The 13010-nt window shown below is 46.4% G+C and overlaps 1 protein-coding gene across 3 annotated transcripts in view; it reads right to left on the bottom strand.

Annotated features, from left to right (window-relative positions):
- The window catches only part of DEG8 (Trypsin family protein with PDZ domain-containing protein), a 172309-nt gene that overhangs the window by 149273 nt on the left and 10026 nt on the right, over positions 1-13010 (bottom strand). For all 3 annotated transcript variants that reach the window (XR_015542445.1, XM_087388170.1, XM_087388169.1), the window contains exons 3-4: positions 5756-5838; positions 5545-5643 (exon numbers count right to left, since the gene is read on the bottom strand). Coding sequence is in view for 2 of the 3 variants with exons in the window: in XM_087388170.1 (XP_087244296.1) it covers positions 5545-5643; positions 5756-5838 (182 nt within the window). In the remaining variant the exon portion in view is untranslated. The remainder of the gene's footprint in view (positions 1-5544; positions 5644-5755; positions 5839-13010) is intronic.

Here is a 13010-nt window from a genome sequence, read left to right as displayed (position 1 = left end):
TATCCCACTTGGAATGGAATGGCAAGGATTCTTTGTCGAGAAATTCTTTGAGGGCTGAAAATATTTATTAGTCCAAAGTATTTCACCCTCCTTTGACCATACAAGAACCCAGGCGTTCTTATTTTCTCTCTTTCAGACATTTCTTCTGTGGCGGATGTACTTCAAGATGATGGCACTCTTTTATCTCTTTCTATGACTGCTAGCAAATATGGTTTGGGAGCTCATTATCGTCTTTTATGGCATCAAATTTCAGAAATGCTCCAACCGTTCTTGCCGGTACCTCGTTTGGAACTTCAGAATAGGCTTGAGGATTGGACTCTACATTCTTCTTCCTCTTCAGCCTTGTAGGACCGATTGAAAAAGAGAGAGCGCAGATTGCAAAGGAGTCGATCGATTAGCCGTCACGTCAAAACTAGGATTATGAAAATAGAGAGTACAAAGTACTTGTACCTAGACCTAGGACTAAGTGTCCTAGGTGTCACATAGGACTAAGTGTCCTATGTGGCCTAAAAGGCACTAACACTACAAGTGCCTATATTTATGCCTACAAGGCACATACCATGGCCTGTAGGGCATCACTAGAACCACCAGGAGATGGCCTATAAACCCCCCTCCATATGGGCTGAAGTACTCTGGAAACGTCTCAGAATACCTGGTATTTTCTAGTCATGGTGGCACATGTTCATCCAAAAGGATATAGCCACCTATGAATGTACAAGGGATGTCAGATCATGTAACAAAGGGAACCAAGTGTAAAGCCTGTCGGAAGACTTCGAACTTGGGACGAGGAAGTGCCTTTGTAAACATATATGCTATGTTGTCCTCTGTGGGAAGATAGGACAACTCTATGTCTCCTGCTCACAACCGCTCCCGAACATAATGATAGTGAACTTCAATATGCTTGGTACGCACATGAAACACTGGGTTACGTGCAATGGCCAAAGCACTCTGGCTGTCAGTGTAGACAATAGTGGAGGATGTCTAACGAATACCAAGATCTGTAAGTAACTGTCGAAGACAAACACACTCTACTGTAGCGGTGAAATACTCAGCCTCACAGCTAGATGTGGCAATTGTTGGTTGCTTTTTGCTGAGCCAAGAGATACATGAATTGCCAAGCAGAAAACAATTGCCAGTACGTGACACTATGGTGTCGGAACATCCTACCCAGTCACTATCCCTGTAAGCATTGGTAAGTGAACCCTGATCACCAGAGAAGAGGGCTAAATCATGAGTGCCTCTGACATATCTGAAGACTCTCTTCACTGCCTGTCAATGCTGTGAACTGGGCATGTGCATGAATCTGCTAAGCTGGGATATTGCATACTGTAAGTCACGTCTGGTGTGACATAGATAAATAAGGCATCCAACAGCCTGCTGATAAAGAGTGATATCACATGGTGGGCTCCCATCATGAGCTGCGAATTTGAAGCCAGGGTCCACTAAAGTAGAGATTGGCTTGCAATCCTCAAACTAAAAACGATCAAGGAGCTGTCCAATATACTTGGACTGAGACATCATGATACCCTCCTCAACATGAGCAAACTGAATGCCCAAATAATAATGGAGCTGTCCCATGTCTGACATGTCAAAAATCTGCTGCAAATCAACCTTGAAAGCTGCAATTTGCTGAGTATCTGGGCCCGTGATGAGCAAGCATATCATCCACATATAAAATCAGCACTAAAAAATCAGATCCACTCCCGCGGACATAAAGAGTGGGTTCTGTGGGACTATTCTGAAAACCAAAGGATAGTAAGTGTGCATGAATTTTGGCATGCCATGCCCTGGGTGCCTGCTTCAAACCATAAAGGGCTTTTCTAAGCCGGCATACCTTATTTTCAGAATTAACAACCTCAAAGCCAGGAGGTTGTGTGATATATACTTCTTCCCGCAGATCCCCATGAAGAAAAGCGGTCTTGATGTCAAGTTGGTGCACTTGCCAATAATGATGGGCCGCAATGGCAATGACACATCTAATGGTAGTAATCCTGGATGTGGGAGCAAATGTCTCCTCAAAGTCAATGCCTTGTTGTTGGGCATACCCTTTTGCAATAAGATGGGCTTTGTATCGATCTATGCTGCCATCAGATTTCCTTTTTAATTTGTAGACCCACTGGGTTCCGGGAGGCAGATCTACTAATTCCCATGTGTCATTTTTAGCAATGGAATGTAGCTCAGCTCTCATTGCATCCATCCACTCTTTGCTATCAAAAGCATCTAATGGCACAGAGGCTCTTCATTGCAAGCTGTAGCAAGGAGTGCAAACTCAAGAAAGTGACCATGCTGTCTATTCCCTGATCTTGTATGGGCAGCAAAAGGCTGATCTTGTTTGCTGTCCTTCAATGTATCAAGAAGCCATCTGGGAACTTGCCTTTGTTGTCTATTGACAGCTCTTTCTTCAATGACTGCATCATGAATAGTGGGATCATTTTGTGCCGGAAGAGAAACCTGCAAATCAACATGAGGAAGTGGCTGATTATTGCTTGGTGGAGGGCCTGCAGGAGGCTCATGTTGCTGGTCAAAGTCCTCTTTTGAGGATGGCAGGGGTAACCAAGATTCAAAGGCATCAAACATGTCAACATCGCGCGCACTCACACACTTGTTGGATCTATTCAAAGAGCATTGCATATGTATTATTTAAATATTTTTTATTACATCTATTTTAGGGAAAATCAAGCTATGATTACCACTAAAGATCAATGTTTTAAGATCACCATGTTGTATCTCCATACATGTGAAATCCATTTTTTCAAATCTTTCTAGTTCCAAACAAGCTAGAAAAAGATATGGAGGATGCCCTTAGATTTAATTTATTTAGAATGAGATATATTAAGGTACCAATGCAGCTTGGCCTGCAAGAGAACGAAATTTGGGGCTTTTTCCAGATTTGCTGTTATTTGCAGCGACTTTTTATTGAGAGAGCCTGATTTGGGTTCTCTTTGCATTTGCCCTTTGATTTGGGCTATTTGTCCTTTGAAATTTGTGGCATTCACAATTTGGGACAGATTTCATCTCAGCCTTGCATTGGACATATTTGCAGACATTTGCCCTTTGTTTTGGGCTGGTCATTTGCAAGACAACTCTTTTGTAGGGGGGTCCTTTGATTGGACATATATTTTTGCAAGTCACTCTTTGGGGCCTCCCTCTTGCTATTCACAGCAATCACTGCATATAGGCCCTGTGCATCTCTCTGATCCCAACGAATCTGTTCAGGTGATGGAGGGTCTGCAGCAGACACTGCGGGAGTAGTGGTAGATGAACCAGAAGTGGCTGCGGTGGCAGCAGGTGCCTGTGATGAAGAGAGAGCTCTAGTCTCTAATCCATTGACAATACCCCAAAAATTGTGGGTACCAACAGGTGGCACACCAAGTACGACCACATGGGATAGTTGATAAAGCATCCCAATAGATTGATGGTGAGCCATTGCAAACAAAAATACCCAAAGAAAAAGAGTGCCCTCCAAATGTCAAAGCCTCAAGGCTACCATGCAATGAGCTAGCTGCTCGAAAGCTGACTGCAAGTCTGCAAGTGTTAACCCAAAAGTATGCAAGTGCCAACCCAAAAATGACAGCAAATGCTGTGCAGCTGTAAATGCCAAGTAGGCTGCTCAAACACTAAACAGAATGCTCGAGCTGTTTATACCTCACATTTGGTCTTGCACGACAACCAAGATGCATGGGATACTTTGGCTCGGGTTGCTTATTTACGCAGATAGCTGGATAATGTTAAGATGAATGTAGGGGACAGCATGGATGCTTATCTCACCAAGATTAAGGATTTTAGAGAGTAGCTCATCAATGTTGATGAGATTGTCCCAGATTCACAGGTAGTGTCTATGACACTTGATGGGCTCCCTGACATTGAGGCTGGTGGCCATGAGTAACCCCAATCACTATAGCTTCAATCATCTTGTTTCCCTTCTCTTGGGTTGTCCCCATTCATGCAGATCAGGCAACACAAACAGAAACTTACGGATAAAGTAGCTGCCAGGGCATACACACCCTCAGAAGATAATTCAATGAAGCACCATAGCTGGCCACCACTTGGATGCAAATTCTGATAGAACTTGCTCAACTTCTGACAGGTCGTACAGATACTTGGCAGCGTCGTGCAATTGTCCGTACAAGTCCGTACGGATGTCCATACAGCTGTCACACAATTATGCGGGTAGGTTTGAAATGGTGCGAGACAGTGTCGTTTGTATTCAGACAGTCAAAATCAGACCTGACTTTCAAAACAGCAACCAGATTGTTCTACTACTCCAAAAACAGGTTTCTGGCGACGAAATGAGGCACCGGACTGAACTAGAGTAAAATCATAGGAGGAGCAATTGGAGGCTGAGTAATGAGCACGGAGGGAGGAAAGTAGGAGCAAGAGAACCTACACTGATACCACTGTTGGGTGCAGGAAGCAATGAAAAGGGAGTGGAATGCAAACAACAGCTGAAAGAAACTAAGAGTACTTGCAAATGGAAAAGTACAAAGGGGTGGCCTATATGGCCCCCAAGTCAACCATACGGTTGACCAATGAAGTCAACTCTCTGAGTTGACCTGACTACAAGGCACATACCAGGGCTAAGTGCTAACATAGACTAAGATAGGACGTGAGATTGTTGCCATGACATCATGAAGATTTAAGGCTCTGAACTCTTTGAAACACATAGGAGGTGGAGATGGTACTAAGAGATCTCTAGGGATATCAATGTCTTTTCACTCTTTGAAACACATAGGAGGTGGAGATGGTACTAAGAGATCTCTAGGGATATCAATGTCTTTTCACCCATGGTTACATATACATGGGCAAAGCCATTGATTCCCAGACCAAAGATGTGCCAACTATTCATACACAAGCTACCTAGCTCAGATCCAGACATGGGCAAAGCATTGATTTACCCAGACCGAAGATGCGCCACACTATTTATACATAGCATAGGTTGCTTGACTGACGTCTAGACTCCAAAGCATTCCAGAAAACCTGTCCCAAACAGCAGGAGATCACATACTTCTTCTTCTCAGGAAAAGATGCGGTTGGAGCCGCCACAATAGTGACCCAGAGTTCTAGACAGGCCAAGTCAATAGGAGACTAGACACAAGCCCAACAAGCACACAAGCCCCATTTACAGTACTGTTCTTGAGGCATCGAGACGTCATGCCACCCTGTTCAAATGACACCACAAGTCTCGATGGGACCCAGTCGGGCCAACACAGAGCTCAAGCTACCCATGACTAACACATGACGTATGATATAGGACACATGGCATGACATGACAGGATTCACTCCTGACATGAAGCATTTTCCTGATTTTTGCCGTAGCTCATTGAAGCTGTGATAGACACCTCTAGTCTTCCCATGGGAGTGTACTCTCATGTTGATTTCAGATCTTCTTGCCCTCATTGGCTTTTTGGCCTTTAGTAGACATTAATAAAACTTTCTTTGTTTCTTTCTTTCTCTCATATGTTTTGAAAATCTGAGAACCTGGAACTAGAGAGCAACGTAATAATGTACTCATTTTCAAAAATTTCCAGCTTGTTGAAATAATACCTCGATGGATCCTGTTAGATTCACTTGTGGGCGCAGTGTCACATCAAATATGTTCACCACAGAATATGTTGTCCTCTCAAAAAGCTTGACAAGGCGCTCCTACAAGGTGCAAAAAAGTCAAAGCTTTGAGCTTGGTATTTACTGTGCCTGGAACAAAGTAAAGCTAAGCACTCATCTACCAAGCCATGAAACAGATGCCTACTAATACTACCTCATTGGGTGGAAGAGTATCTGCCGGTGCGATCAGAGGAGTAACATCTTGTAGAGTGACAGTTGAGTCAGCCAATGCACTTGCTGGAGAAACAATATGTTACATGAGTAACTATGTCAATGCAAAAGCCAACCATATGCCATTTTCATACATTTTTTAAATCATTGCCAGCCCTTTATACCCTCTTTCTTATATCACTAAACTATATTTCAAACTTTAAAAGTTAGGTGAACTTTAAAAGTTAGGTCTTCCATAAAAATTGTTAGGTTCAAAAAAATAGAATGTAAACATAGTAGCTTTTTTGTAAGATACAGAAACAGACCATAGCAATACTCGTTTTTTAAGTTCTTCCAGCATGAAGTTTTCTGAAATACAGCAGAAATAAACCACTTTTGACCTTCCCTGTAAAGCCTCAAATAGAGTTGGCAGCATCTAAAATTATAAGACGGTTTTTGTGGTAGATGTGCACACGCATTTCAATTCAACGGTGGGAAATTTTCCTGCACATTCAAAGAGACTTGAAAAATTAGCTAGCATAGGTCAACCACCAATCACCATGGCAAGCACATTATGAGGAGTGCAAATGGTGACGTTAAAATACAAGGACTTGACATTAGAATCATGTGCATCGTCTGCAGGATCATGTGACATGACATTAGAATCACGTGCATCGTCTACAAGATCATGTGACTTGATGTTTGCCATGCACTGAGCCACGTGAAGAAGCAGAAACAGCCTATGGAGGCTGCTGAAAGGAAATCTAACATCAAAAGAGCAATCCCAGCATTTTCTCCACCAAGGTGTCAGCAAAAGAAAGTATAGCAGCCACACAAATCAGCAGGAAAGACATGCACGCAGCCTGTGTGACAACACCCAGGCTGCTTGCACATCCTGCAGACATCAGCACAGCCAGCAAAGCTGCCTGGCTTGGCCTGGCAGGAATGTAAGTCAGGCACCAGCAAGGAGGGGGGGAGAGCCTATAACAATAGGCATCCTTCGTTTCAGTCAGCATAACAAGGGTCCAGCAGCAGCAGTTCTAGCCTAAGCACGCAGCATTCAACCAGAGCAATCAACCCCAAGCACTAAGCTGCCCACACGTCTTAGGTGGTGAGCTTTAATCGGAATTTCCGCATTTGCATTCAGCCCACATGGAATAACCACAGTGGAGCCGTAAGTTGCATGCAAGTGTGCACGTGGTTCATATACCTAGTTGAGTCCAGGAACATGCCCAAACTCATCCTCTCAAAACACAACATAGTGCAGTTTCAATCTCATGATAGTGACTCATAAGGTTGAAAACCATAAACTCCATCACGCATAGCAAGGACTAGCTACAATGACATTCCCACTGACGTCATCAGCGCCCCACAGTGGGTGTAGATGATAGTATCAACATATGCTCGTACACATACAAATCCACACACCCACACATACTTGAGCATCCATTTATACAAAGGCTTCGTGGTTCATGCCCAACTCATCCTACACTTGCTCCTACCAAGCCGTCCTCCCTTGCACCATAGCTTCCCCACCACCTCCTGCAACCAATTGCCCCTCTTGTGGCCTCAACCATTCTTGACCCCTACTCCCCTTTGGCCCCCAGCACCTTTAACGCCTACCTATTCGTGGTTCATGCACAACTCATCCTACACTTGCTCCTACCAAGTCCGTCCTCCCTTGCACCATAGCTTCCCCACCACCTCCTGCAACCAATTGCCCCTCTTGTGGCCTTGACCCCTACTCCCCTTTGGCCCCCCAGCACCTTTAACGCCTACCTATATTTGCTCATCTCACCACTCTTCCCCACACCGCCTCCCACCCATCGCCACCCATATTTGCAGCCATGGAGATGGTCCACCCTTTCTTCACCTCCCCATTGGTATTGCCAACAACATTCCCTTGTCTACTCGTCCTTCCTCCTTCCCTATGAGACTTCACCCATCTCAAATTCTCCCCTTCCCAACACATTTACCCCATTTCTCCCTTGCACGCCCTTCATACGGCTTACCCTATCCTCTAAGCTCCGCTCCTCTTTTCCCTTTCTTGCATCTGCCCTTGCTCTTTTGCCTACCTCGCCTCACTTGCCTCTTTTTTTCTCTTACACAATCCCTTCCCTCTGTTGGAAAGGTCACCTCCCCATCCGTAAGCCCCCATATGAAGAGAGCATGGGGGAGGGAGACCTAGGGCATTGGCCCAGAGAAAACAGAGAAGAGGGCAGCACACAGAAAACAGCAGAGGCTGCCACATGGGCAGCACATAGGCTGACATGTGGCCAGCTGTCAAGGAAAGGCCAGTGGGCAGACAGAGGCGCACAGGAGGCGGAACAAAGCTGGCACATGGTGCAGCATGGCGGGCCAAAGGGCGCCTACTGAGGGCAGCACAAGGGCTGCAAAAAGGCGGGGGCATTGGGCAGGCAAAGGGCCTGCAAGAGGCTCCTACAATGTCAAAGGCAGCAGCCCAAAAGGGCCTGTTACAGGCCCTTATATAGGGCTGGTTGGACCAGCCAACCAAGTCGGCCAGCAAGCCAACCAGGTCGGCCAGCATGCCAGCCAGCCATTAGGCTGACTGGTCGGTTTTTGCATGCAGGCCCTGGGCCTATAAAAGAGGGCCATTCCTCCCTCACAAACCATTCTCTGGAGCAGCCTTCACACAAGCAGCAAGGGGCAGACTTCCACCCATCTTGAAGCCTATACTCTGGAGCTGCATACTAAGCTTGAAGGGCTGCCTACCTAGGCTGAGTACAGGCAGTAAGGTAGAGAGAACCATTCTAGACCTCTAGAGAGTCTACTATGCTCGAGGTGGAGTAGGAGGACTCAGGGTTCTAGAAGAGACTAGCAGATAGAGAAGGACCTTTGGTAAGATCAGAGGACCACATCATTGGTGGGACTCTGAATCTCTCTCTTTTGTAGTGTCCATAGTTTTGGACGGAAATATATTGTTTTGGTGGATTCTACATCTGGCTATGTCTACTGTCTATTGCCTGATCTGCACATCTATGTGATGCACATTAAGTAAAGAAGTTTGTGATTCCACTCCCACACACACACTGTTGGAGATAGAGGATAGAATCACTCACACCTCACTTCCTATCTAGTTCATACAACACTCAGAAAAACTGAAAGAGAGATAATCTAGCTCATACAACACTCAGAAAAACTAAAAGAGAGAGAGGACAGAAACTCAGATATATTCCTCATGCTGTCAATGATGCTGAGTCTATTCCTCTCCCTGACGCTTGCCTATGTGCAAGGCAGTCTGTGCAGGTGGTGAGGAATGAAGGGGGGGATGGAGGCTTTTTATGGGAGGGGCTAGGCCCCCTCAAGCTGGCTGACCAGGGAGTCGGCTCCCTGCCCAATGCACCGACCTGCCAGCCCACCAACCGACTGGTCGGCCTTTGCTGGCTGACCAGGCCAGCTTGGGCCAGGCCTGGGCCCATAAGCCCCGCTTATGGGCTGCTGTTGCAGCTCCCAACGCCGCCCGTGTGCAGGCCCAAGAGGCACCTAGGATGCCGCACCATCTTCTTGCTACAGCGCGGGTTCCCTGCCAAGTAGGTCTACTGCCTTTTACCTACCCCTACCCCCTATGGTCTTTTGCCCCCTTGTCCCCGCAAATCGGGGGCTCACAGGTGGGACAGTGACATTCTAACTCACACTGTGTGGGCTCCTAGCTATTCTATCAGTCTAAGTAGGAGGCTCACAAGTGTGGGAGCTTGAAAGCAGGGACCTTGCTAAAGGACAACCCTGATTCAGAAGCTCTTGGTTGAGTTTGTTCGACTTTGGTGTGTGGTTTAGCAGCAGAGATGTCAATCTCAGAAGTCTCTTCAACCTCTTAAGCCCCTTCTCTCCTTCCTCCTCCCCCAGATTTCTTTCTTTCACCATTCCAAACTTTGGAGAGTCTGGGAAACTGGACGGGAAAAATTACTTGATCTAAAAGGTGAAGATCCGGAGTCATTTAGTGGCTCGGAAGTTGTGGAAACAGACAACGGGAGTGGAGAAGAAGCTGAAGGATATGGTGGACAAGGGGAAGATACTCATACTAGTAGATGGAGAGGAGCTTGAAGCTTGGGAAGATCGAGATGCCCATGCCCTGGTGTTGAACATAGGGACTACAACGGACTCTATGCTTCCTCACATCCAGATGGCCGAGACATCAATAGAGGCGTGTACCATTCTGAAGGATCTGTATGAGACAAATAACACATCCTGGATCTTGCTTCTTCAACATCAGCTCTACAACTTGGATATGGATAAGGGAGATCCGGTACATGACCATTTGACGAAGGTCAAGGTGGTGAGGGATCAACTAGCATCAATTTGTCAAAAGGTGGACTCGTGCCAGTTGGCCTTGATGGTACTGAGGAGGCTACCACGGAGTTTCAAAAGCTCCGTTAGACTGTGACAGCACGACAAAGGACCAAGCCACTGACTTTCGAGAAGTTAGGAACATTACTCCTCCAGGAAGAAGCTAGGGAAAAGCTCTACAACAACAACAAAGATGACAAGGCGTTGCTGGCAAAGGATTACGCTGGCAAAGGAAAGGGCAAGCCCAACGGTGGCAAGTTCAAGAACGATGACTCTGATGACGAGGACACTTCCAAGAGGAAGCAGAAGAAGAAGTGCTTCTATTGTGACACGCCAAGCCATTTTGTGAAGGATTGCAGAAAGAAGAAGGCGGATCAGAAAAACAAGGAGTCGTCCAACTCAGTTTTAGAGGGTGACACAAAAGTCAAACCTAATGTGCTAATCGAAGACCTATTCTTGGTAACATCTCCGTGTGTTACTAAGGTTAGATATGCGGACCTAGAAACCACAGTGATGATGTCTGACATTGAGATGTGGATCAATGAGGAGTTAGAAACCTTTGTGAAGGCGAAGGACAGCATGGAGTTCTTGGAATCTTCTAGGTATGTGGCTGTTGACACTGACACGAGGGTGGATTCCATGGAGGGCCCTAGGATTTCATGTTCACATGGATGCTGTAATTAAGAAAAGGACAGTACAGGATTGCACAGGCTATTGGTATGTGCCTCGATGAGGTGCATGGTTTGCTTTTAGAGCAAGCACACAAGCAATACGATGATCTGCTATGTACTTGATGTTCTTAAGTTAAGTCTTTATAGCATGCTGTGGAGAGAATTTGCTCTTCATCTCTCTCAGCTCATGCGAGATTGGAAGGAATGGGCCTTCTTCGAACGCAAAAGGGGAAGTGTGGGTGCTTCTTCAAATCTCGGACACAGATTGCTGGAAGGTAATGGACAAGGTGTACTCAAGCCAGAAGAGTACCTGCTTGAGAGCTCAGCGAGAGTTCGTAGTCCAGGTTATCTGGAGATATTCTCTTGTTGCGAACCTAGCCAAAGGAAGGACGGGTTGAAACAGATCCTCAGAGCATGGTGCTTGGACGACTCCACGTTGTTCACTCATTATGAGGGGGACAACTAGAAGATCGTGGCCGTTGGATTGCTCAAGTTTGAAGGCGGGAATGTGAATGAAGGTGGTGGTGCCAAGAGGTGCTACCAAAGATGGACCTGTGTACCAGGATGGTGTGCAAAAGTGGAACCAGACCTGGTGGAGCAGGAGCCACTAGATGAAAAGCTAGGAAAAGATTTGGACATCGAAAGTTCCAGAGGACTACGACCAGGGAGTTACTGAAGCATCGTCAGCGACGTGTTGGCATTGGCCGAGATGTGTCGGTGAGAGGGGCTGTTGAAAAGGTCACCTCCCCATCTATAAGCCCCCATATGAGGAGAGCATAGGGGAGGGAGACCTAGGGCATTGGCCCAAAGAAAACAGGGAAGAAAAGGGGCTGCCACATGGACAGCATGATGGCTGTCATGTGGGCAGCACACAGCAAAAGGGCAGAGGCTGCCACATGGGCAGCACAAGGCTGACATGTGGCCAGCTGTCAAGGCAAGGCCAGTGGGCAGACAAAGGTGCACAGGAGGCGGAACAAAGCTGGCACATGGCGCAGCATGGTGGGCCAAAGGGCGCCTGCAGAGGGCAGCACAAAGGTTGCAAAAAGGCGAGGGCATTGGGCAGGCAAAGGGCCTGCAAGAGGCTCCTACAGTGTAAAAGGCAGCAGCCCAAAAGAGCCTGTCATAGGTCCTTATATAGGGCTGGTTGGACCGGCCAAACAAGTCGGCCAGCAAGCCAACCAGGTCGGCCAGCATGCCAGTCGGCCATAGGCTGACTGGTCAGTTTTTGCATGCAGGCCCTGGGCCTATAAAAGAGGGCCATTCAGACCTCACAAACCATTCTCTGGAGCAGCCTTCACACAAGCAACAAGGGGCAGACTTCCACTCATCTTGGAGCCTATACTCTGGAGGACCAAGAGACCTGGAGAAGCTGCAGACTAAGCTTGAAGGGCTGCCTACCTAGGCTGAGTACAGGCAGTAAGGTAGAGAGAACCATTATGGACAGAGAGTCTACTACACTCGAGGTAGAGCATGCGGACTCAGGGTTCTAGAAGAGACTAGCACATAGAGAAGGACCTTTGGTAGATCAAAGGACCACATCATTGGTGGGACTCTAAATCTATCTCTTTTGTTGTCTCCATAGTTTTGGATGGAAATATATTGTTTTGGTGGATTCCATATTTGGCTATGTCTACTGTCTATTTCCTAATCTGCACATTAAGTAAAGAAGTTTGTGATTCCACTCCCACACACACACTGTGTGAGCTCCGAGGCTATTCTATCAGTCTTCCGCTGTGCATACCCTCTGTTGGTCGATTTCTAACAGCCTCCACTCGTTTCATTCCCTCACATAGCCCCTTACCTCTTTCCTCTCTCCTCCTTGGATGTTTCCACTAAAATAACACATATAACCACTTTGAAGTCTCTCTTCTTTTGGCTCCCCTACTATGGCACAAGGTCGATACAATTCTATGCTTGTTGTGGTCGACTGTCTTACCAAGATGGCTCACTCCATAGGGAGTTTGGTAGTGCACTGCAAGTAGCACTTCATAGGAAGTTTGGTAGTGCACTGCAAGTAGCAGATTTGTTTATTAATGATATATTTTGTCTGCATGGATTACACAAATCCATAGCTTCGGACAAGGATACTAGATTTCCCAGTCACTTTTGGACCTGCAGTTTTGGAGGCACTAAGGACTGAGTTGGGGATGAGTAGTGGATCATTCTAAAACGGATGGTTAGACGAAGAGAGTCAACCAAACTTTAAAGGCTATGTTGAGAGCTTATGTGTCATTGAGACAAGATACATGGAACAAGTGATTGCCATTGTTGGGTTTGCCTACA

The sequence above is a fragment of the Dipteris shenzhenensis genome, chromosome 17 (genome assembly GCF_047967505.1).
Source record: "Dipteris shenzhenensis isolate YYH24624 ecotype China chromosome 17, Dip_SZ_1.0, whole genome shotgun sequence".
NCBI lineage: Eukaryota > Viridiplantae > Streptophyta > Polypodiopsida > Gleicheniales > Dipteridaceae > Dipteris > Dipteris shenzhenensis.
Note: the sequence above shows the minus strand (reverse complement) of the source record. Positions and strands in the feature narration are given on the sequence as shown.